The sequence below is a fragment of the Trichosurus vulpecula genome, chromosome 6 (genome assembly GCF_011100635.1).
Source record: "Trichosurus vulpecula isolate mTriVul1 chromosome 6, mTriVul1.pri, whole genome shotgun sequence".
NCBI lineage: Eukaryota > Metazoa > Chordata > Mammalia > Diprotodontia > Phalangeridae > Trichosurus > Trichosurus vulpecula.
Window position 1 is genome coordinate 258,155,353 of NC_050578.1, and position 23,352 is coordinate 258,178,704.

The 23,352-nt window shown below is 45.7% G+C and overlaps 1 protein-coding gene across 6 annotated transcripts in view; it reads right to left on the minus strand.

Moving 5' to 3' along the window:
• The window catches only part of AMBRA1 (autophagy and beclin 1 regulator 1), a 186,746-nt gene that overhangs the window by 78,748 nt on the left and 84,646 nt on the right, over positions 1-23,352 (minus strand). For all 6 annotated transcript variants that reach the window (XM_036763014.1, XM_036763013.1, XM_036763012.1 and 3 more), the window contains 2 exons: positions 21,995-22,075; positions 21,171-21,271 (listed from right to left, as the gene is read on the minus strand). In XM_036763014.1, coding sequence (XP_036618909.1) covers positions 21,171-21,271; positions 21,995-22,075 — 182 coding nt within the window. The remainder of the gene's footprint in view (positions 1-21,170; positions 21,272-21,994; positions 22,076-23,352) is intronic.

Consider the following 23,352-nt stretch of genomic DNA (forward strand, 5'->3'; position numbering starts at 1 on the left):
TTAACACGAAAGAACTGGGATTCAAACTCAGGTCCTTTGAATCTGAATGCAGAGGTCTTGTTGATGCACCATGATGCTTCAGTCAGTCTTGTTCAATCTGGTATGGTGTGAAGGTGACACCCAGCTGTCAATGAAAATGAAATTCCCTGAGGCACGGACTCATCGTGAACTTCTGAAATTGAGAGATGACTCTCAGCTCACTTGGGAGTTAACATAAAGATAGCTGACCTCCTAGGTTAGCTAAAGAAGCATGTATTTCGAGTTTGGGTTAAACCAGTTGACCCTGCCAAACCTGGAGAAGAAAGGAAGCAGCAGACTTTGCAGGGCCAGGTAATGCAGACCCAAGCCACAAATGCAGGAATCTCCCAGCCACCATCTTCCTGGCTTCACACTGGAAACAAAAAAGTCAGGCAGATGCTTAGCCTGCAGCTTGTTTCATGCATGTTGCCTTGATGCTTCACGGATGTCTTACCTCGAAGAAGGGCTTATTGTTCATGTTAGGTCAGATGGATCTCTGAGAAAGCCTGTGGCAAATGAGTAGCTGGCAGAAAGAGGGTTTTCATAAAGGAAAGGAGAAAGAGGTTAAGATCAGTTTCATTCTTTCCCCTTCTATCTGAATTGTTTGTGTGTATTGCACAGAAAAGACAGGCCCTGCTGCTGTTTTGCTTAAGTGGGCTCACATAAGCCAGCCAGCCAGAAAACAGGCATTCCTACTTCCAGGGCAAACACCACAGAGAAATGAAAGTTCTCTCTTTTTGTGACACTCCTGTTGGGAGAAAAATACAAAATGCTTGCAGACAGCACCATGCCATGGTCCCATTTCCTATACTCACTCAACCCAAAGTGTCTCCTTAGTGCTGAGAAAATCCCCATTCAACCAGCAAGAAGAAACTTTTAGAATTCTTAAAAGCCTTCTGGAAGGGTAGTGATACCTGTCAGACAGGGTCACACCAGCTGAAACTCTTTTGCCTGGAAAGGTCCTCCACAATCTGGCACCATTGTATCTTTATGGATTCATCTCATGTTCTCCCTTCCTTGTGGTCTACATTCTAGTGAAACTGAATGATTATCTAGTCCCTGAATACATCATACACTCTATTTCCTATATGTTTTTTGACTATGATAATATCCCCACTTCTCCTATTCTCTGACTGTTGAGTTCCTATGTAATCTTTAAATCCTAACTCAAATACTACCTCCTCTAGGAAGCTATTCCTGACCTCCCCTGGCCTAGAAAGACCTGCCTCCTCAGACCACCCATAGCACTTTGGTTTCACATCTAACATACTTACCACTGTAATTTTTCATATGACAGTTTTGTATGTTTGTGTCTTCTTTTCTTAGTAGACTGTGAGCTCCGTAAGGACAGGAACTATGTCGTTTAAGCTTTCTATCTCTCCTAGCACCAAGCACAGTCCTTTACACACAGGAGAAGCCCAACACATATTGGTCAAATGATTGTCAAAACTCCCAAACTCTGAGTGTCTACTAAACACAATTCTACATTTCACTTTAACAGTATGGGTTCCTGAAAAGGTCACTTTATGCAAAGGTCAGCAATATCAATAGGGTTTTAGAAATATGTAAAAGAAAATGCAATAATCTTCACTAAACTACTCCCCTTTTCAAATACATCCCAAACAAATAGGGCTGTAAAGTCTTCCCATCAGAAAGATCCTCAATAGTTCCCCAAATGGCCTTGGGAAATTCTATACTAGAAGGCCTTCAGTATAAGGATTTTGCCTAGAGGCCAATACAACAAGCATGACCATTTCATGCTCTGAAAAATCAGAAAAGGAAAGGGGACTTCCACTCTAAGAAATGCTAAGCAGTCTTAGATTTCAGTTTGTGTTCAACTGATAAACATGGGTGCTGAGGTTAAAAAGCCAATTTCCAATGATGGTTAATGAAGGGCTTGCAAACAATGAACAGAATAGATTCCAATGAGAGGAGCAAGTGACAGAGCCCAATTGCAGCTGGAGATTGACACTACACAAGCACTTCCAAGCATTCAAGATGTTGCCAGAAGGCCCTGGAGCAGAGAGGGCTCTAGCAAGGCCTCAAGAACAGAAAAACAGGCTTAGAAATGACAAGTGTGGAAAATTCTCCTCTGGGAAAAAATTTTCACTAAGAAGTCCCTGAGAAGAGAGACTATATTTGACTGGTTTTAACCTATCAAATGCCAAGAGCCACTCAGGCCTGGGTGGCTGGATACTCAATATGATAATCAAAGGGACAGTTCCTAGTACTGAGATGTGTCAGACACTAACGTGAGTCCTTTAACTCAGTAGGGAAGAAGGCTCCTGTCTAATGCTATTCCAGAGAACAGAGTCAGCTAAAGGGGAAAAAAGAAAAGGAGGCTGCTGAGATTGCTTTCTGGTTATTTCTTTTCTGGGTCTGTGTGTTTGTCGAGGGGCTGGAGGAAGGGGAGGCTGGCTGAGCAAAAGAATGAATGAATGAAGCATTCAGGTGCTTTCAATGTGCAAAGCACTGTGTTAAGTGCAAGGGACATGAAAGGAAAAGCAGAACAGCCTCTGCTCCCAAGAAGCTCATTTTCTAACAGGGGAGCCAATACATGCAGAAGAGTGAATTGGAATAAAGGGAATGGATGGGATAAATTCACCACTGGTCACTGGAGCTGGAAGAGACTTTAGAGTCAGAATCCAGCTCCTTCCAGTTTTACAGGTGAGGATACTGAGTCCCAGGTGGCAGACCTATCCAAGGGCAACAAAATCAGGGATAGGGGTTGGAGCAGAGCTAAGTCCCCCTGATTTTTAATCCCCTCATGTTTTTAATATATCATATTATGGGGCGAAGAAGGAAAGGGACACTCAAGGGTGGCTCGGACCTCACTTGCTATTTCTAAGTACACATGTGATCTGTGTAACACAACACAAAGGTACACATACAGCAGACTTCTTTCTGCATCTGCAAGGTCAGGAAGACAAAGTATGGGGTGTCTGATATAATCTCTAAAACACTCAACCACCTGAACTAACAAGAAGAAAGGGAGATAAAGCCTTGGGTTTCACCTTCATTCAGGCTGAAACAGACAGTGAGATCTGTGGCTCAGACCACTGAATCTCAAAACTTTTCTTCAACTGTTTCTTAGCTCCCCTCACCCTGACACAATAAATAGTCCTTTGTCCTTGTCTTCAGAAAGCAAACTGAGAGGGAAGATGCAGAGTAGTCCAGAGAGAGGAGTGCTACAAGCTAAAAACAGATGCAGTCTGGGCCGGACACCAGTATTCTAGAATATAATCTAGAGTGACTCCGTCTAGAGGTAACATGGAGAAAGTTACATTGGGAAGGAACCCTGTGGATTACCCAGTCTAACCCAGTAGAATTATTTCATCTTGGAGAGCTTTTCTTTTTCTCCAATTTTTGATGGAGAGAGTCAACTACACAGTGAGTCCTGAATATCCACTCAAAGTTCACAGAGTGAGTGCCCAGAAAGTACAAAATCATGTCTGCAGTGCAATGGAGGACATACAGAAGTATAAGATATGGATGGCCCCTGCCTTCGAGTCTGGGCAAACATCTAAAAATGTCACTCATACCACAAGGAAGCACAAGTGCCAGATGAGGTGGACAGATCACAAACACTATGAAAATCAGGAGGACCTGGGTTCAAATCCCATCTCAAATATTTACTAGCTGTGTAACCCTGAACACGTTACTTAACCTCTCTACTCCTCAGGTTCCTTGACTGTAAAATTAGAAGGCTGGACTCAACAAGCTCTAAGGGCCCTTCTAGCTCTAAACCAAGGATGCTATAAAAACCTCCAGATCATTTTATTTCTTCAACCATCAATGTCAACAAATATTTATCAAGTGCCTTTGTGCCAGGCAATGTGCTCAGCATAGGAGATAGAAACACGAAAGTGAGATAACCTCTGCCCTCAAGAAGCACAAATTATACAAAGGGGAAGCAATGTGTTTACATGCAAGTAATTAGGGGAATATATAAAATAAAGATAAAGGCACTAACTTAAGGAGATTAGTAATGGCCTTCTGAAGGAGGTGGCACCTGAGCTAGGGTTGGAAGAGCAGTCTAGGCATGGACAGACAACCTGTGCAAAGGCAGGAAGGTAAAAATCGCAGGAAGGCCAGTTTGGCCAGGGCATAGGCCATGGGAAGGACAGGACTGCTGTCACAGGCCTGCAGACTGGTGGACACCACTTGGCGAAGTTTTTATTGCCAAATCAAATCGTCTATACCCTAAAGTCACCCGTGAGTCCCTACAACTTCTTGAGAAGCAGAATGATATGGTCAGGTCTGTGCATGTGAAATAGCAATCTGGCAGCTGGAGGGAGGATGCACTGTAGACTAGAGAGGCTGGAGGAAGACAGAGGAAGAGACTACTGAATAATATAGGCTGGCAGCAATGGGGGTCTACCTAGGGCAGCAGCCCTGGGTGAAAGAAGGGAATGGAGACAAAACGTGCTAGGCACAGAGAACCCACCAGGCTTGGCAACTTCCTGGTACAGGAAAGTGACAAGTGGCTTGTGAACTCCAGTGATTGAAGAGATGGGGGGGAACCCTCGAGAGCAACAGGGACACTGAGGAGAGATAGAGTGGGGGGAGAGAGTGAGAAGACGAGGCATAGTTTGGCTGGCCTAAGGCCCTGTCCTGAGAGCAGATGCAGCTGGAGACTTCTTTACAGCTCATCCACACCTCCCCAAAGGTACCTTCAGCAGTTCCCTGGAATCAAAGACAAAGGAGCCCTCTGACTGCTTCTTCCTATTCAAGTACTCTGTCTCTTGGATACATCAAGTCAGGCAGGCCCTGGGATAATCTCTGCATGCAGTTCAGTTGCTGCTAAACAGCTGAATGTTAATAAAGTATAAGAAGCTTTCCAGATGAACAGAAAACGTGCCTCCAAAGAATGCCTTTCTTCCCAGAGCTCAGGGGACTCTGAAGATTTTTTTCCCCTTAATTAATCCCTGAAAGGTAGGTGTAGCACAAGATTCTCATGGATGAAGATAGATTTCATCAGGTTAAGTGTCTTCCCCAAGGTGACAGTGAATAAGTGGAAAAGTCAAAATGAGAGCCCAGGTCACACAACTTCTAGTTTGGTTCTGAATGTGAGAGCACAAAAAAAGAAATCAGTCTGCCATCAGGAAAGGAAAAGCTTGTTCACTAAAACGCATGCCCCGCCCCCCCCCATGAGTTTAGTAGATATATTTACATTGAAGAGAAAATGTAGAAGTGACAGATGGTATTTGTAGAATAAACTTCAAAGGTTCTCAGTGTTCATTAAGGGCTACAACACCCAGTGGAGTGTCCGAGGAGAGAAACAAAGGGAGTTTGCTCAGGCTGGAACAAAGTCACCAACCTTGTCTGAAGAAGGTGAGGCTGACAGAATGGTGCCCAAGGAGGCAATCCTGGACCTGCTCCCCTCCAGAAAAGCTTGCTGAAGAAGTAGCAGCAGCCGAGACAGCCTTATTTAAAATAGCGAAAATCAAGAAGGAGTTTGAGATGTGGTTTAGAGAGACTGGGGGAAACAGTACAGGGGTGTGTGTGTGTATGTGTATTGCAGGTTATATCTCTGTGCCAACACAGTTTCTTATTTTCACAATGTGTGTGTGTGTGTGTGTGTTGCAGGTTATATCTCTGTGCCAACAAAGTTTCTTATTTTCACAATATGTGTGTGTGTGTTGCAGGTTATATCTCTGTGCCAACAAAGTTTCTTTTTTTCACAATACCTGTAGGAGAAACTGACATGAAGAAATCATGCGGATTTGAGCCCAGAGTGAAGCTGAGGGCTACAGAGGCATTCCCTTCCACTTGTATTCACTGATTTACTGACAGATGGAGGGCAGCAGGTGAGGCAGGCAATAAGAAAGGGTATTGGTCCAGCCACACTCTACAGGTAAATCCGTGAGTTCCTTGAGGCCTGGGGCCATGACCTAGGTAAATCCTACATTCTCTCCTCACACCTAGCAAAACACATAGGAACAACTTGTGTTTGTCTAACTAACTGAACTGAATCTGTCTGAAAATGGTGCTTAGGGTACGAATGGCCTTTAGATCTTTTTCAACTATAAAGAGGGAGGACCCACCCCAAATTTTGTTCTACGGAGGTCCTAAAAATTTCAAAGTCAAGGGTACAAAGCCCAGCCTGGAGCTTTTCCTATGACTAACAGATAAGGACATGCTAGAGGTGGGAGAAAGTAATTATACTATGCCCTCTATACATGAGGACTCAACTCACATCTTTCACCTACAGTCATCTACAGAGGAGAGATTCTAGAGACAGACCTTGACTCAGTGGAACAAACAGATGATAGGAAAGATGGAGAAACCTGCAATGTGGTGGAAGGCAGGGAAAGAGAGAATTGAAGGTCTTTATGTGACTAAGCTGCCTAGGAGATGGAATTCTGATGGTTTATTCAATCAATCAATTAGCATCTAGTCGTCAAATTCAAGGCAGTAGAGACAGAGGCTACCAGCACTTGGGACAAAGGAAGATGAGGGATATGGGAAGGAAGCCTCCTCCATCCAAAGGCAAGAGACAGGCCAGCCAGGGTAGAGATTGGTACATAATAGGCACTTAAGAAATTTTTCAGTAGGGGAGAATTCATGATCAAGCAAGAAATAGAGAGGTTCAGGATACATAAAATGAATAATTATGATCACTTAAAATTAGTTTTTTTTTTTTCTAGAAACAAAACTAATGCAGCTAAAATTAGAGGAAAAGCAAAAAACAGGAAAAAAATCTTTGCTGCAAGTTTCTCTGAAAAAGCTCTCATTTCTCAAAAACATAGAGAACTGAGTCAAATGTATACAAATAAAAGCCATTCCTTATTGATAATCAGGAGGCAGTTTTCATAGGAGGAAATAAAGCTATCAATAGTCATATAAAAATGCTCTAAGCCATTAATAATTAGAGAAATGCAAATTATAACAGCTCTGAGGTGCCACCTCACATTCATCAGACTGGCTAAAACTACAGAAAAGGAAAATAAATCTTGGAGGGGATGTGGAAAAATAGGTACATTAATGCACTGTTGGTACAGCTATGAATTAGTCCAACCATTCTGGAGAGCAATTTGGAACTATGCCCAAAAGGCTATAAAACTGTGCGTACCCTCTGACCCAGCAATAACACTTCTAGGTCTACACCCCAAAGAGATCAAAGAAAAAGGAAAACACCCACATATACAAAAATATTTATAGCCACTCTTTCTGTGATATCAAAGAACTGGAAATTGAGGGGATGTCTATCAACTGAGGAATGGCTGATGAGTTTGATGGAACACTATTATGCTATAGGAAATATGAAGAGGATGGTTTCAGAAAAACCTAGGAAGACTTATATGAACTGATGCAAAGTAAAATGAGCAGCACCACACAATTTATACAGTAATAGCAATATTACAATGACAATCAACCGTGAAAGACTTAGTAATTCTGATCAACATGATGACCCGCGTATTTCCAAGGGATTCATGATTAAAACTGCTATCCACCTTGACATAGAGAACTGATGAATTCAGAGTACAGATTGCAGCATGTTTCCTTCTCCCTTACATCTTCCTATCTCCCTACCCCTCAATATGGCTAATATGGAAATTTGTTTTGCATGACTTCATATTGTCATAGGTTTTGTATTTCTTGCCATCTCAATGAGTGGAGGGAGGCACAGGGAGGGAGAGAATCTGGAACTGAAAATAAATAAAACTGAATTTAAAAATTAAAAATAAACCATTAAAAATATTTGAGTAGGGGAGGGACATGATCATACCTCCAATTAATAAAAATCATTTTGGTAATTCTGTAGAAGATGGATTGGGCTGAGGAATGGCCTGAAGGGAGATCAAATAGGAGGGGGCCTATCTGAGAGATGCTGTTGCCAGACTTTGGCAATAGATTGGATGTGATGTGGGGCAGAGTGAGAGATAGTGAGAGGCTAAGGATAATGCTTAGGTTGAGAGCCTGGGAGACTACAAAGATGGTGTTGTGTTTGACAGTAACAGGGAAGGTTGGGAGGGAGAAGGATTTGTGGCCGGGGGCGGGGGGGGGGGGGGGAGATAATTAATTAGATTTTAAATATGTTGAGTTTCAGATGTCTCTTGGACATCCAGTTCAAGATGTCAGAAAGGCAGTTGGAAAGGCAAGACTGGAGGTCAGCAGAGAGACTAGGGCAGAAGAGGACAACGTCATAACTAAACTTTTCTACTCCTCACAAGCAGTCATGTTGCTTTCCCTTGGCAGTCCTCAATGTACAGTATTAAAAATATTCAAGTCAGGGGTGGAGGAAACATAAGAAAAGTACAGCTCAACAGCTTCAAGGAACAGGGACATTTGTATTTCTTTTCCAGACAGTTCTGACCTTAATCCCACTTAAATTAGTTCTTAGTATTTCTGTAGCTCTAGAGTCATTTTTTATAGTGTTTGGAGGGACCTGGGGGAGAGCTTAAGCAAGTCCCTGTTTCCAAACAGCCATCTTGGCTCCGCCCCCAGTTCTTAGTATTTCAAAAGATTCTAAGATTTGACCAAGAAATTAAAGTCCTGCACTCTCAGAGACACTGCAGACAGTCCAGTAAAATAAGATAGAGAACGAAAGGAGGATGGACACCGGCAGCAGGGTAATTAGAGCTTATCAATGCCTGTGACCATCCCAGGGTTCTACAATCCAACCTTCTACCCCCTTCGGCCCCTCAGGTTCCACCCACTTTCACTAAGTGCACAGCTACTACATGCACAGCTACTACATGCACAGCCTTCAGTATTACAATCTCCATTCCAGAATCAGAGCCCGAGTTGGCTGGGATCTCTTAGGATCATACTGGAATGGAATCCTCCTCGCCACATAACCAGAAGCAGGAAAGCCTGGCTCCCAAAGCCACCCATTTCACTTCGGGGTAGCTTTAAATTGTCAGGAAGTTTTTGTTTAGATTAGGCCTAAATCTACTTTTCTGCAGCCTCTCTGCCCCCTGTTCCTGGTGCTGCCTTTGAGGTCATGCAGAACAACTCCATCTCTCTTCCACTTGACAGCTCTTCAAGCACCTGAAGACAGTTCTCATGTTCCCTCTTCTTCTCCAGCCAACCCTCCCCCGCACCTCCATTCCTCCTACAACATGACCTTGAGGCCCGTCACCATTTGGGCCGTCTGTCTTCCTCGGAAACCTTCAGAGTTTGTCAATATCCTTCCCCAAATGCCCCAAACTGAATATGATGCTACATGAGGTCTGACCAGGGCAGAGTCTGACAGGGCCGTCACTTCCCTTTCAGTTTTTAACAGAATTAAACATATTAGGGTTTAGATTTTGAGTCTGAATGCACTCCTTCTCCTCCCCTCATTTGGAAGTGCTGGCCAAACTTTAACCAATCATAACTCTGCTTTTCTTAGCTGTTGAGATGACAGAACCACAGAATTTAGAGTTGAAAGGGCCCTTACCTCATTCAATGTCCATACCAAAAGACTTTTTGATGAAACATACCTGTCAAATGGTTGTTCAGCTTCTACTTAGTACCACTCCCCCCACCCCCCCCCACCCCCGCTACCATGGAAGAGGAAAAGGAAGGGAGTTCCCCGCCCCCCACCAAGGACAGCTGTCACTGTCAGCAAATCTGTCTTGACTTCGGGCTTCAATCAGCCTCTCTGCACCTTCTCCCACTGTTCCTGTTCTGCCCGCTGGGGCAAGCAAAACAAAGCTCTTCCATAGGGCAATCCTTGAAATGTTTGAAAAATGGTCTTCAAATACAATGAAAATGAACATAAACTATTCGTTCCCTCCATTTTTAAAGAAATTCTGTTCTTTCCCAAGGACTGTCAGTTCTCCTGAGTGTCACTTCAGTCACTCTGTGGTACCTCATGGGGAAGGGGTCAGAGCAGACTTAAGCAGCACCTACTTCCCAAAGGTGCACAGGAGGGCTACACGAAAGCGCCATTCAATGATGTGATGTCTTGCATAGCATCAGAAAGGCAGGGATTCCTTCAAATGAATCCTTCTCCTGCGTCAGCAGCTCAAAACTTTCCAAACTGAACCAGCTCTTCCCAATGAAGCCACTCTCCCAGACGACAATGGCAGAAACAAAGACCAAAAAAGATATGGGCCCATCCATTCTTTTTTACACCGAGATGCTTGGTGACTGCACTCATCAAATTGTACCCCAGGAGGTACAGCCACAGGCCCACAATTCATTAACACCAGGGGAAAAAAAGAGGGAAAGACAGTTCATCTCCCAGGCACAGCCCTTCAAAGTTCTGTCTCTGCCATGATGTCTACCCCAGAATTCCTTGACTGGGAACAGCTAAGAGCTCTCAAGGGGAAGGTATTTCTGAACCATTCCTCTACACCAGACACAGGGTCCTGAGGGAGGCGCAGCAAGAAGCCTCTTAGAAGCTAGGTGCTTTACATCTCAGACACATATTTCAGTTTCGTGTGACTATTTCCACTTCTAATTAGTGTGCCTTACAAGCAACAGAACGTTGATTTCTACGCTTCAGTCTCCCCACTTCAGCCCTGGCACTGAAAATATGAACCAAGAGATACTCATGGTTCCTGTGCCGTTCAGTCGTTTTCAGTCATACCTGACTCTTTTTGACACCCTTGGGGTGTCAAACCTTGGGGGTTTTCTTGGCAAAGATCCTGGAGTGATCTGCCATTTCCTTCTCCAGCTCATGAGGATGAGGACACACACTGAGGCAAACAGGGTGAAGTGACTTGGTCAGGGTCATGTAGCTACCAAGTGCTTGAGGCTGAAATGGATCTCAGGTCTTCCTTCCTCTAACTCGGCACCCTCTCCACTGCGCCTCCTAGCTGCCAGGAGTTCCTCATGAGTGCCTGGGTTGGCTTCACTTGTGGCACAAGAAAACCAAAGCAGTTCATATTTTGGGACATACGGTGGTGAAAGTGAAGACTGGAGGGAAGGATCAAGGAATGTCCTGCCTCACAAACCCAAAGTCCAACCTCTTAGCAGAAGCATCAGGAGAGTGTGTGAAACCAGGCTTCCCCTTTGAGCAGGACCTGCTAGCAGCTCCAAGGTGCTCTAGGCCTCAGAGCAGACTCCACATTACCCATTCGTTTTCCTTATCTCCTCTCATATACTTTAAGGAAGAGGTTGCGACCTTAAGGATTTTTCTCATCCTAAATTTCTCTCCATGTATTTCCCGCTTCTGGTAGCTCTAAGCTTCTCAGAAATCAGATCAGTGTCCATTTTGTTTCCTAATTATGGGACCTGTGCTGATGAAACTGTAGGGAAGCTCCAAGTGACCCCTAGACCCCAAGGACTTGTCCCCTCTGCAGGCCAAAGGCCTCAGCTTTGGTTATTCCAAGCCTTCTTGGGAACAGTCCCTACGCTCTACGGTTGAAGTAAAACCACTTTTGTGAACAATATATATGTTCAGATAGCTCCTAGCTACACAATTGCTAGATGCTAATTTCAGAGCTTATTGGCACTACCTCTCAAAGCTGGTTTCTGAGAATGCTTTGCCAATAAAGCAGATTCTTATCTTAATGTTAGATTTTGTCCTCCTAAACCCTAAAATAGGAAGATTGGTTAGAACTAATGGATTATTGTACATGTCCAAATGACCCAATCCACACTTTTAAAGGTACACTTATGATGATGCAGCAGTTAGAATGCCTGGCTTAGAGTCAGGAAGCTCTGAGTTCAAATCTCAGATGCTTACCAGCTATGTGACCCTGGGCAAGTCACTTAACGTCTGTCTGCTTCCGTTTCCCAGCTATAAAGTGAGGATAATTACAGCCCCCGCCTCCCAGGGTCACTGTAAGATGATCATTGTAAAGTGCTTAGCACAGTGCCAGGCACATAGTAAGCACTATGTAAATGTTAGCCATCACTATTATCATTTGGAAAACCATCTTAAGTAAATCTGTTAATAGTAACAATTCAGGATCAAGCCTTAACTATACATTCTGCCACCTCCCATCTAGCTGCACAAAAGCAACAGGCATCATGATAGCTGATCGGTGGCACAGAACACGAATACTGCCTGTCTTAGTTTGCAGGGACTTTTTCCTCGGTGTTGGCTTTGCCAGGAGAGCTATGGAATAAGTAATGCCATGGGTACAGGTTCACGTAAAGCCAATTTAGTAAGTGCTTACACAGCCGAACGCGTCAATCTCACTCCTACACAGAAACACGTGGGCCCCAAGGGGCCCCACTACCCATAGGGCTCTGCTATGGAGTTTCATACCCTCCAGCACAAGAAGTTGGGCTAAACCCCAGAAAAAGAACTAAAGAAAAAGGACACGGCTTGGCATCATTAACCAAAGATGAGGAGGGATGAAGAACGAAGGTTTCAGGAAACCTTTTCCTTGGGTTAATCTAAGTGTTTGAGGCGATCCAGGCAGTTAACGGGCAGCTCCAATCTGGCACACATTTTCCTGTATTTGGAAAATAAAGAGTGAAGTAGTGGGGAAACGAGGGAGACAGGAAAGGGGTATTGGGAAGGCAATGTGATGCAGGTAAATGTGCCGGCACCTCACGCCCAGTGCTCCCCTCAAACCAACTACAGGCAGCTTGGCAAACCGCCCCAGGTCAATCTCAGTACTTCTAAACCCACTGACTGGGACCTCGTGGTGCACAAACCAAGCCCCTAAGCAGTTCTGCTTCTGGCCAGCTCTCGAGAGCATCGTCATCATCCAACCAAGTGCATCCTCAGTAACCTAAGAGATGCCACTGTGATGGCCCCATAAAACACAAGTTGTTTTGCATGGTTAAAAGAGCGGTACTCATTTTGAAACCACAACTCTAAGAGGTGAACGAAAGCCTGTCCTTGGGCAAAACTGGGAAGCTATGAACTCTCTCCCACAGACTTTGCACGCTATCACTATGCCTGCCCCGAAACTCAACATTTCAAAGTACCTATGATGTGAGAAGATTGAACTGGAGGAGAAACCAGAGTCCAGAGCCTTCTCCCTGGTGGAGAAGAGCTTCCAGCAAACCTCAGGCTCGGTGCCATCTGCTGCCAATTGTCCAAGCTGCCCCCAAATACCAAGCGGTACTGGGAAGGAGGCTCACTCCACCACCACTCAAACCAAATTCCTCTAATAGGCTCCCCTGAAACATTTAGGGCCTTTTAATCTGGAAAACATCAGTGGAAGGAAAGTGACTGGCAGGTTTGTCTCCTTGGCTCCACTGGCTGTTCTCTGTGTGCTGGGGCCTTGACTCCTAATTGAGTGATACTCTGTTCCTATCTGGAAAACAAGAGAAGATGGAGACCAGAGGCCTGCCTTCCCTGGACTGATAAGAGTAACACAGTGCAATTACCCCCGCCCAGCATGGTTTGGAAATGGAATCACCGCCCTAGTCTCCTTCCCAACTGGGTGGCAACAGTGTAATTACCTTTTCAGGGCTCTTTGTTTAGGAGTATCATGCTTCCACCAGGCCTACTTTCCAAGGGAGAGGAGGGGCATCTCGAGTGCCTCAGAATCCCCAGCTCTCTCCCCAGGAGGAGGTCTGAGAAGCAGAAGAGCAGCTTCTTGCCTCAGTCCAGTGGCTACCCAGGGCAGGTGTCTGGGAACAGCTCCCTGGCCCCAGCTCCCAACTACTGGCTTCTCTTCTCTTTACGAGGAGTTGCCCATGATCTATTCTGGTCAGTACAAAGGAGGTAGACGCCCAGATCACAGCAACACAGAACACTCTGTAATCATATTCAAATATTAACCTTGGCCAGAACCAGACACGAGCCCCTGCTGTCTTTTCCACCTCCTGCCATCCCACCAGGAGGGGCTGCCTTGGCCTCGAAGATCGGCCTCATCCTGGCTGCTGCTTGGTGTGGATGGGCTGCCCCCAGCCCTCTTGCAGTGGTCAGCTGGGGGAAGAAGCTGGGACTAATCTGGGTCTGTTGCTTTTCTTTATTTTGTAAATCCAACTGAAACCATCACAACAGGATCTGTGGTGAAATCCTGCTGTTGGGCAAATGGCTGATCAGCAAGTACTATAAGAACCAGCTGTTTGCAAGATGGCAGATGCCAGGGAAAATTTATCTTGTTCTGTCTGGGCAGAGCCAATTCTAGTTAGGAAAATAGATGCAAGTTCTTCTCTTATGGTCCCAATGCCCCAATTCAACCAGATTCCCATTCTGTTGTTTCAACCAATGTTTCTTAAGTGCTAGGTGAGAGGGTAGCGAGCCAGCCCCGGAGTCAGGCAAATCTGGCTTCAAGTGCTGCCTCTTCTATTCACTTGCTGGGGGAACCTAGACAAGCCACTGAACCTCATCACCACAGAGAACTAAGACTGTAAGTTACAAACAGGTGCTATTCTGCATTGGTAAAGGGGAGATTCAGGACCAACCCCACCCCCACCCCCCAATGGAGGAAGTTCTAAAGTCAGCACTTGGGATAGAAAAGACAAAAATGACAGCCCCTGTCCTGGGGAAACTTGTATCCTGTATCAGCAGAAAGTGGGGTTGACAGAGGAAGGTGGAGAAAGTATATTATGTACAACCTCTCTGATTTCTGGAGAGGATGTTTTTCCATTTCCCAGGCACAAGATTGTTTAAAAAAAAAAAAGTTCTGGACCTTCCCACACTGAGGTCCTGATCTGCTTGTTCAGTCCTTTATTTATTTGGAGGAAGGTATATGTGAATCAAAGGTAGAGACTCTTGGTGCATCTCTTGGGTTTGAAAATGATTCATGGCATCAATGCCGAGGAGTCTGTATTCCTACATCAAAGCCAAATGATTTGATCTTTTTTTACTGCTGCTCAACATATCAAGGCCTGCTGTCACCCAGTGACCCTCCACTGAACTATCTGCAAGGTGCCCCCTTCTCCCACAAAATGTCAGGGCCCCAGCTCCCCACTGCTTCCCCAAGATTCCAGCTGAGTGGCACAGGGACCCTGGGCAGAACTGGCCTAGAGGAACAACAGCAGGTGTTAAAGGAAGGAAATTAACACCATAAAGCTTGGTTCTACTTTGGTAGGAAGGGTGAGAGGTGCTGTCTGCCAACTTCCATGGCATTTCCAGTTAGTGTAGAATAAATCAGGCATCTTGGAGAAATAAGAAGAAAGGGAGACAGAAAGAAAAGCTAATGAGAGCATTATGTGAAAATGAAGAATTTGCTTTTAGCATTCTGACTGGTCATACAGATAGAAATTAATTCAGAGTCACGTGGACCTGTCCAGGGTCCACCTCGGGCCTTTGCTTAAAGAGCTGCCTCCATACTGGGAAACAAGGCATGTGGCTTCATATTTAGGGCTCTCTTCCTACAGATCCTGCATCATTAGGTCTCTCATGAACAGAGATGCAAAATACCCTAGTAGATACATCAGTCACATGTGTCAGAGAAGCTAAGAGCAGAATGGAAAGTTTTTGGCATATAATAATAAATACTGCAAAGCAGTCAGATCTCCTCAATATGTACTCTCAAAACATGGAACAGTTCTCAGTGGGAGGTAGGAAGGGGCACTAACACACCTGGAGGGGACCCGCACTCACTGGAAGCCACCCTAGGCCCAGGCTCTTCTTCTTTATTCAAGCCTTTATTTATCCAGAGGGAGGGAGAGACTCTTGGTGAATCTTCTGGGTCTGAGACTCAAGCAGGCCCAAAAAGCATTCTACATTCCTCACGTTAAAGTCACATGGTCCAGCCTTGTTCGATATACCTCAACACACCAAAACCTGCTCCCCACCTCATGCTACCAAGTAAATGGCTGGTGAAGGGCACGTTGTTTTCTCCTCTATTCACAGGTAGGTGGCACCATAGTGCATACAGCATTGGGTCTGAGGTCAGAAAGATGAGTTCAAATCCTGCTAGCTGGGTGAGCCTCAGTTTTCTCATCTGTAAAATGGGGGATAATAGCACCTACCTCCCAAGATCAAATGAGATACTATTTGTAAAGCTCTTAGCACAATGCCTGGCATACAGTAAGTGCTTAATAGATGCTTGTTCCTTCTCCCTTGGTTAAGAGCTCAATTCCTAGAACAAATGTGTTCCCAGGTCCATAATCCATCATTTAATGGGCACTAGCTGCCCCTCAAATCATGTTGCCAACTTGTTATCCCATCCCTCCCCTGCCTCTGTCCCTAGCTCAAAGAGTCAATCTGGAGAATCTATTTCTACTCAATAGACCAGGCTTTGGCTCCTCTGTAACCATGGCAACCATGGGTAAACTAGCAAGCTAGGAGCCAGTGGGGCAGATCCAGCAGCACAGGTGCTGCCCAGGGCCAGCTCAGGGCTTTTCCAGTACAAAGTTCCAGCATAACCACTTCTCTCTTCAAATGACTCTCAACTCAGAGAGCCCTGTGTACCAATCTGCTGGGACCATAAAGTAGAGGACAATAGCAAGAAGTCTGACCAGGGGAAAGAGGTCCCAGGGATGACCAAAAAGCCCAGTCGTGAAAAAGGGTTCAAGAAAAGCCCTGCCCCTCCTAAGCCAGAGCATGTGAAGAATTCATGGGAGAGGTGTACAGACAGCTAGGAACCCTTGGCCTCCTGGGTGGCCTTCCACTCCAGATGAAGCCTTGAGTTCTCAGGGCTGAGGCCACAACAGGGGAAATCACAAGAGCCAATCACCTTTCTGTGGATGTTTTTGTTCCTCCAGTGATCAGTGAAAAGAACAGCAGTACACATTTAAACACAGTGCGTAAAGGTTTATTTACAAAGTTCTTTTCACCCATAACCACTGTGAGCCAAGTGATGAAATGTTTTATTCTTATTTTCCCTCTTGCCAGATAAAGAAACTGAGGCTTATGAAGATGAAGCAATGCCATTTGCTAGGAAATGAGAGCCAGAACTGGCAACCAGATGTCCTGACTTTATATCCACTTCCCTGGGCATTCTGGAAGAGGGATGTAGGATTAAGTATGAGCCCTAGCCAACCTTTTTGGTCAATACCCTACACCCTATTTTGCTGTGCCCAGCAGGCATGCCCCTTCCCTGTCATTCCCCACCTTGCCCCCAAGCCCATCACACACCCGGGCCTCTCTCTTTGCCTTCACTGGGTAAATGCTATAGACCCTTGTAGATTTGGCCCCAGCACTACCTCAGTGCAGCTAAGCCAACATTTGTTGAGTATTTCCTAGGTGCAAAGCATGACATTATGCTAAGCTTGGAGGGAATCCCAAAGATGAAGAAGAAATAGTCCCTGTGTTCAAGGACTTTGCAGTACCCTGGGGGTGCAAAGGAGGCAAAGGGACATTTACATAAATCAAGAACAATAAAAAGTCATCTGGGAACAAGGCCCCAGAGCCCAAGGAACCTTCCCCAATCATTCCAGACCCAACGATCCCACCTTTCACTGAGCTTCGCACTGAGCTAACTCCTAGCAAACACGCAGCTTCCTGGCTACAATGTGTGCTCCTCGAGGGGATGTCTCCCACTTCTTGGTATCCACCAGAGCATGGAGGAGCACTCGGGAAGCAGCGTGGCATAATAGAAGGCCAAGGGACTCAGGGGTTGATCTGGATCAGATAGTGGGGAATGCCGCTGACCTGGTGAAGATCTGCTCCTATGATCAACTAGAGGCCAAGAATTGGTAGAGTGAAGGACTAGGGAGCAGAGAGAACCAACAACCAAGCTTCTAGTGACAGAAACCAAGTAGGAGGCTAGGGAGCTGGGAGCCAGGGGGAAGGCTGGGGTCCCAAGGACAGAGGCTGTATTTACTTGCTGGTTTCCAGGGCAACCAGCCCAGCCCCTTATTGACTTCACTTTTATCACTGGAGCAGAAATGACAGGTAATTGGGTTAATCATTAAAGCAGCACCAGCTAGTGTCACTACCACTAATTGTCCATTTATCCGAGTTTTATAAACAGTCATTTTAATTGATAGCAAGTTGGAACATGCCATTTGTGCTCCACTTGCCTAGCCCCTGGATCAAGAACCCAAAGGGCAAATATTCCTAGGGTTCCAGATCTACTTCAGGAGGTACCTCCCATATCTGAACAGAAGGGCTAAAACCTTGCTTGCTACCATATATTTTACATTTAAATACATTGAATGGAGGAATAGGCAACATCAGGCATTGATTATGGTGGAAATAAAGTAACAGGCATCTGGTTCACCAAATACAACCTCAGATGGCAAGACGAAGAACCCTCCAAAGACTGAAAACATCTCCCTGTTGTCAGACCCTCCTATCCACCAAGTCAAGACCTCACGACACTCTGGCAATGCTACTATAGCAACTAAGTCTCCTGCACCAGTTAAAAACTCAATTTTTAAAAGTGGAGAGGGGAAGGAAGGGGGGAAAAAGTCCACTGCAAAAAGGACAGCACCAACCAGTAACCAAGATGCTGCCTGGACCCAGAGCCACTTTTTTTTTTTTACAAATTAATTTATTTATTTTAGTTTTCAACATTCACTTGCATAAATTTTAAATTTTCTCCACCTCCAACCAATAAAATACATCAGGCCCCCATCTGCTGGGACCTGATAAAAGTCATAAAGATAATGTAGGGCAAATAAATAATGCTCTACACAACCCAGGCCCCTGACCCTCAGAAGAAAAATCTTCTTTTTTCTGTTTTCCCATTAATTAGCCAAGCTGCCGAATGCCAACTTTCTCATGTAACTCAATGAGGCCCACACTTACGCCAAACAGTCCCCTCTGACAGATCCTCCCCCCGGCTTCAAAGGCTCCTCTTCCTTGGGGCCCCCATTCCTGATGTCCTCACAGCACTCCCATGCTAGCAAAAGCACACCTCTCATTGTGTGGATTCTGACGGTCTAGTGAAGAGCAAATTGGACCAAAGTCAAGAGAACGAGGTTCCAGCCCCAGCTAAGCAGGCAGGTAGGCAGGTCAGCAGCATTTACTGAACAACGACACTAAGCATCTGTGAGCACTGACAAGCCCCGCCACCTAAATCCCAGGATCACTCTGGGCTGGAGTTCTCAGTCTGTAACATGAGAGGGGTTTGCCTAGTTGATCTCTAAGATCTAATCTTCCACTTCTAATTTTTTGGTCTCCATAAGCCAGTGGGCTAGGCCTGAAGGAAGACAGACCGTGGTCTGGATTTTCCATAAAACTGCACACTGGGAGAGAGGTCCAAGAGGCAGCAAGAAAAAACCAATGAGCAGCAACTTCTCTGGTAGCCCTGGCTTCCCATCTCAACTTGAACCTCCTGGTAAGGAGGGAATGAGATGGATCCAGATTCCCTATAGAGCTCTGCCCGCTCGTCCTCGGCTATTCATCCCAAGGCTGGAGGCCCCTGGATGCCTACTTGACATGACAGGAGCTGCAGCAACACATACTGGCCCTCTGAGCTCTTGCTGCCAGACTTTCTCCTCGGCACACAGCCCTGGACAAAAGAGGCAGCCTCCAGAAGCATGCTGAAAAACCCAGACTGGAGGAGCAGGCTGACATGGCACAAAGGTCAATTTTCCTTCCACTGAAAGCCACTATAATGGCAGGTTCTTGAATAAATGTAATCAGACAAGGCAAATATTGGCAAAGCAGAAACAGAAATTCAGAGAAAGTGGAGGATGACCAAAAGTCTAAGAAACCCTCCAAAGGTCTGGGAGTTCACTCAGTTGCAAAGGAGGGCGGGGCAGTTTGGGGAGGGAAGGATGATACAGGCTACATCTAAGTACCACGTAAAGGAGAAAAAAGATACAGCCCACAGGGAAAATGTTATGTCAAGTCCTATCCTGAGAGAGGACAAGCAGTCACAGTAGGTCCTATGTAATCTGTGCCATTTTTTTCGAAGTCAGAGGTGGTCATTTGGGAGGAAAGAAATGAGGAGGTGAGAAAGGGCCCATGCTGATGTGGAAGTTGGTAGGTTAATTATGGGACAGGAAAGCTCAGTAGATAATCTGTATATAGTGGAGGCTACAGAAAATGGAGATAATCAGTTTATCTGTGCCAATGCCAAGTGCCTTCAAATACTGGTGACCAGACCTCCTGTCCCTGGGGCTACCTTGCCTGCTCTAATGAAGGAAGTCTGCCTGGGCTCACCAGCTGTAGCCATCTGTAAGGGGAGCACCATCCCTACATCCTGAGCTGTACACAGCAGTGTTCAAATACGAAAATGGGGCTAATTTCTGTCAGACCCCTGGGGGTGGAGGAGGAGATCAGGAAATGGGGGAAAGGAGTCACTGGAGGCAAGGAGGGGAGAAAACCAACAAGCAGCTGCTCCGAAAAGCTAAATGCCAAGGAAATATAGATTTGCCCAGAGTGGAGGAGCAGGAGGTGCTGTGTGGGGTGGTGAAGGCAGATGTCTGGAACAAAGCAGGGTGGAGGGGAGCTCTGCTGGGTTGCCTGGCAGCAAGTGACTATCTTCCAGCAAGGAGTTCCACGTGCCGTCCGCCAAACCATACACGACTAACTGGCCAGGAAGGACTCAGCAGCCTAGGCTCTGTGCCCAACCACCAACTGGGGAAACCAGAGGCTATGGCATGTGCCCCAACATGGCATGGTCTGTTCAGCAGAAGAAAAGAGAAATGGACTCTTGGGAGATGAGAGAATACTGAGGCCTCCCAGGTGAGAATGGAGCAGAGCCCATCCTGTTCTTCTGCAGGAGCTGCCGACCTTCTTCTCACTTTCTCTGTTGTGTGTACAGGTCCCCAGTGTCTCTCAAAACAACCCACCGATGAAGAGCAAACCCCACTGCTTCTCCCACAGGAGAGATCCTTCAGTGCCATTGCCCTCGGTGCACAGACTCTGCCCACACCACCAGAGGAGACGAGCCAGTAAGCTACTTAGATTCCCAAGGCCTCCCTTAAGTATACCCAATCCATTTTTTGCCATGTGAGGTCAGCCATGCCAACACCTTGGAGCTCTTGTCCCTCTTCCCTCCCCCTGCCTCGGAAGATTCCAAGGCATTTGGAAGCCGCATATGCTGGCACTGCCAGAGGGTTGGAGAGGTGTGCGTTAAGCTCCTAACTGAATCACAGGATCTGCCTCGTGAGCGTCTCACTGACCATAACATGAACAAGACAGCTTATCATTTGATTAGGATTACTGCTAAGACCATCATCCCTACATCATGAAACAGTTGGTTTAAATGTAAAAGGGGAATACAGAAAGGCAGACAGGAAGCCGACTTTTAAATGAGTCGAACGCTACATTTTGTTATTTAGTAGTCTCCTCAATGCCAATTAGGGGTTAGGAAATCCTTGCAGAGCATTTTCAGGCAAACACCACGACAAAGAGCTAAGAAGCCTTTACTATCACCTACAGGCAGCCAACACAGGTGTAGGAGCAGGAAACTATGTTTGCTTCCCAAGGCAGGAAGGAATCATTTTCTTACCTGCCAGGACTCTATTAACAGAGGAATGAGTGGCCAACCCAGGCTGTCCTCGTTCATGGAAAATCCCAGCATAAGGCAAGTACTCCGGCAGCAAGAAACGCCTACAGAGAAAAGTCATCACATAAAAAGTCTACCATGGACTGTTCGTTACAAAACAAGTGGGATCTGCATGGGCTCACCTACCAGTCCCAAAGGTCTGAGGCTCTAGGGACCTAAAGTCATGCTGGAATTAGATAGGCCCCCAAGAACTTCTCAGGTTGATGATGATCATGACGATAATGACAGCAATCCACAACGATTTAGCATTTTAACATTTACAAAGTTCTTTTCATGGATTATCTAATTTATCATCTATCATATCTCAGTTTCGTCTCTGCTTTTCCTAGTTGAATAAAGTTTCTTAGGCTTGTACAAGCCTCTCCCTTATTGTTTTCCCTCTCTAAATTACCTTGAATTAAAGCATCCTAGAGGTCTCCTGTCAATTTCCAAGATGGCAGCCTGCAGGTCACCAGAGGAGGATCCCAGTGAACCCCTAAATACCTGAACTAGAAGATATCTTAGAGATCATCCCTTCCAAGCCCTCTAGGGATGGATATGGAAACAGATTCAGAAAGAAGTGACGGGCTCAAGATCACATATAAAGTACATGAAAAAGCTGGGGTGAGAGTCTAGGTCTGGCATCCCACCCCTGGGTTCTTCCCCTACCTCCTCTGTCATTTGGATGCAGGGCTCAATAATTCCAAACACTACTAGTTCAGGATTCAGGAATTAACTTTAATACCTCTTGCAAAGAATATTTACTTGGCTGCCTACACAACTCTTACCTGGGGACAAAACGTCCAAGTGAAGGGGCAGACATTCTTGCATTACGTGGTGCTCGGTGCCTGGATCTGTCTCCATTGTCCCTGAAGGAGGGAAAAAACCCAGCAAATTAAGGGAATCATTCAGGTCAAATCACCTTTCAGGCCTGACACCTGGCCCCTCTGGGTAGGAGAAGACTCCATGATTACTTTCTGTTCATGCCCTCTCTATACCGCTCATGAATCCCAGATATACTTGGACTTTCCAGAGTAGTGTGCCTAGGAGACTTCCAAATGCCTTAAAGAGCCTTTATTAAATCATTAAATGTTATTAAATTATTAAAGTGATTATTATGCGCATCTTGGAACAAGATGGAGGAGCTAGAGGACGATATTGCTCAGATACTCTTAAGAGTTTTATCAAGTCTCAATGTGGAATCACGTAAGGGGCCTCCAGGGATCTGGAGTAGGACAGACAGATTTCTTTTCCTGGATTAAATCAGGCAAAGTGACTTCAGTGTCAAGGGCTCTTGAAGAGGAGAAAAATTACCTCGTCAATTCCACCAAAAATGCGGTTCCCTCTTGGGATTCGCTTCAGCCCATGGAGTGGATGTGAGAGTGAAAATGGTGAACAGACAATCTCATTCTTGTAGAGAGTAAAACCGGAGGAGGCCAGTGGGGGACCCTAAGACTAATGGAAAACGCAATGCTAACCCAGGTCATCGGACCCAAGGGAGAATGAGGAAAAAGGCCAATTTGTTCTTTGAGGATCATCAGCTACCTTTTGTCCTTCCTTATCAAGCATCATGATAAGAAGTGCTGGATTTGCAGCTGGGAACTCCAAAGTCCTGTTCTCTCCCACTGTAGCATGCTAGGGGGATGCCCTAAGTGGAGGGGGTGCACGTATTATCTTGTCCTGTGAAAAGCCACAAGTGAGAAGAGCCAAGATACCAAAGATGGTTTTGTGTTTTCTTCCAATGAAAAGCCAAAAGTAAAGGGGTCTAGCTGGACTGCAGAGTTAATTAGAGCCTAACCAGCTTCACAGAATAACTGGACCTTTCTGAGGCAAGGTGGACCATCCCAGTTTCTCAATTCCTTCTTTGGGTTAGACCAGTAAGATTCTGCTAGAGCTGGCCTACAGCCAGAATTTAAATCTCCTCTTAGATTTTGAGGGTTCCCGGGGGGACAGCTAGAAGCCTAAAAGAGAAAGCACGTCTTGACTTTCGTTTGTGGCTAGAGTACAGCCCTTGCAGCACATGAATGGGCAGATCAACGGCAGGGCATGGGAAGCCTATCCATTGACCAGTCTGGGTGTTAGTACTTCATCTTTGCTTCCCAAACACACAGTGCTGCTCTTTCCCTTGGACCTTGCAGCCCAGCAA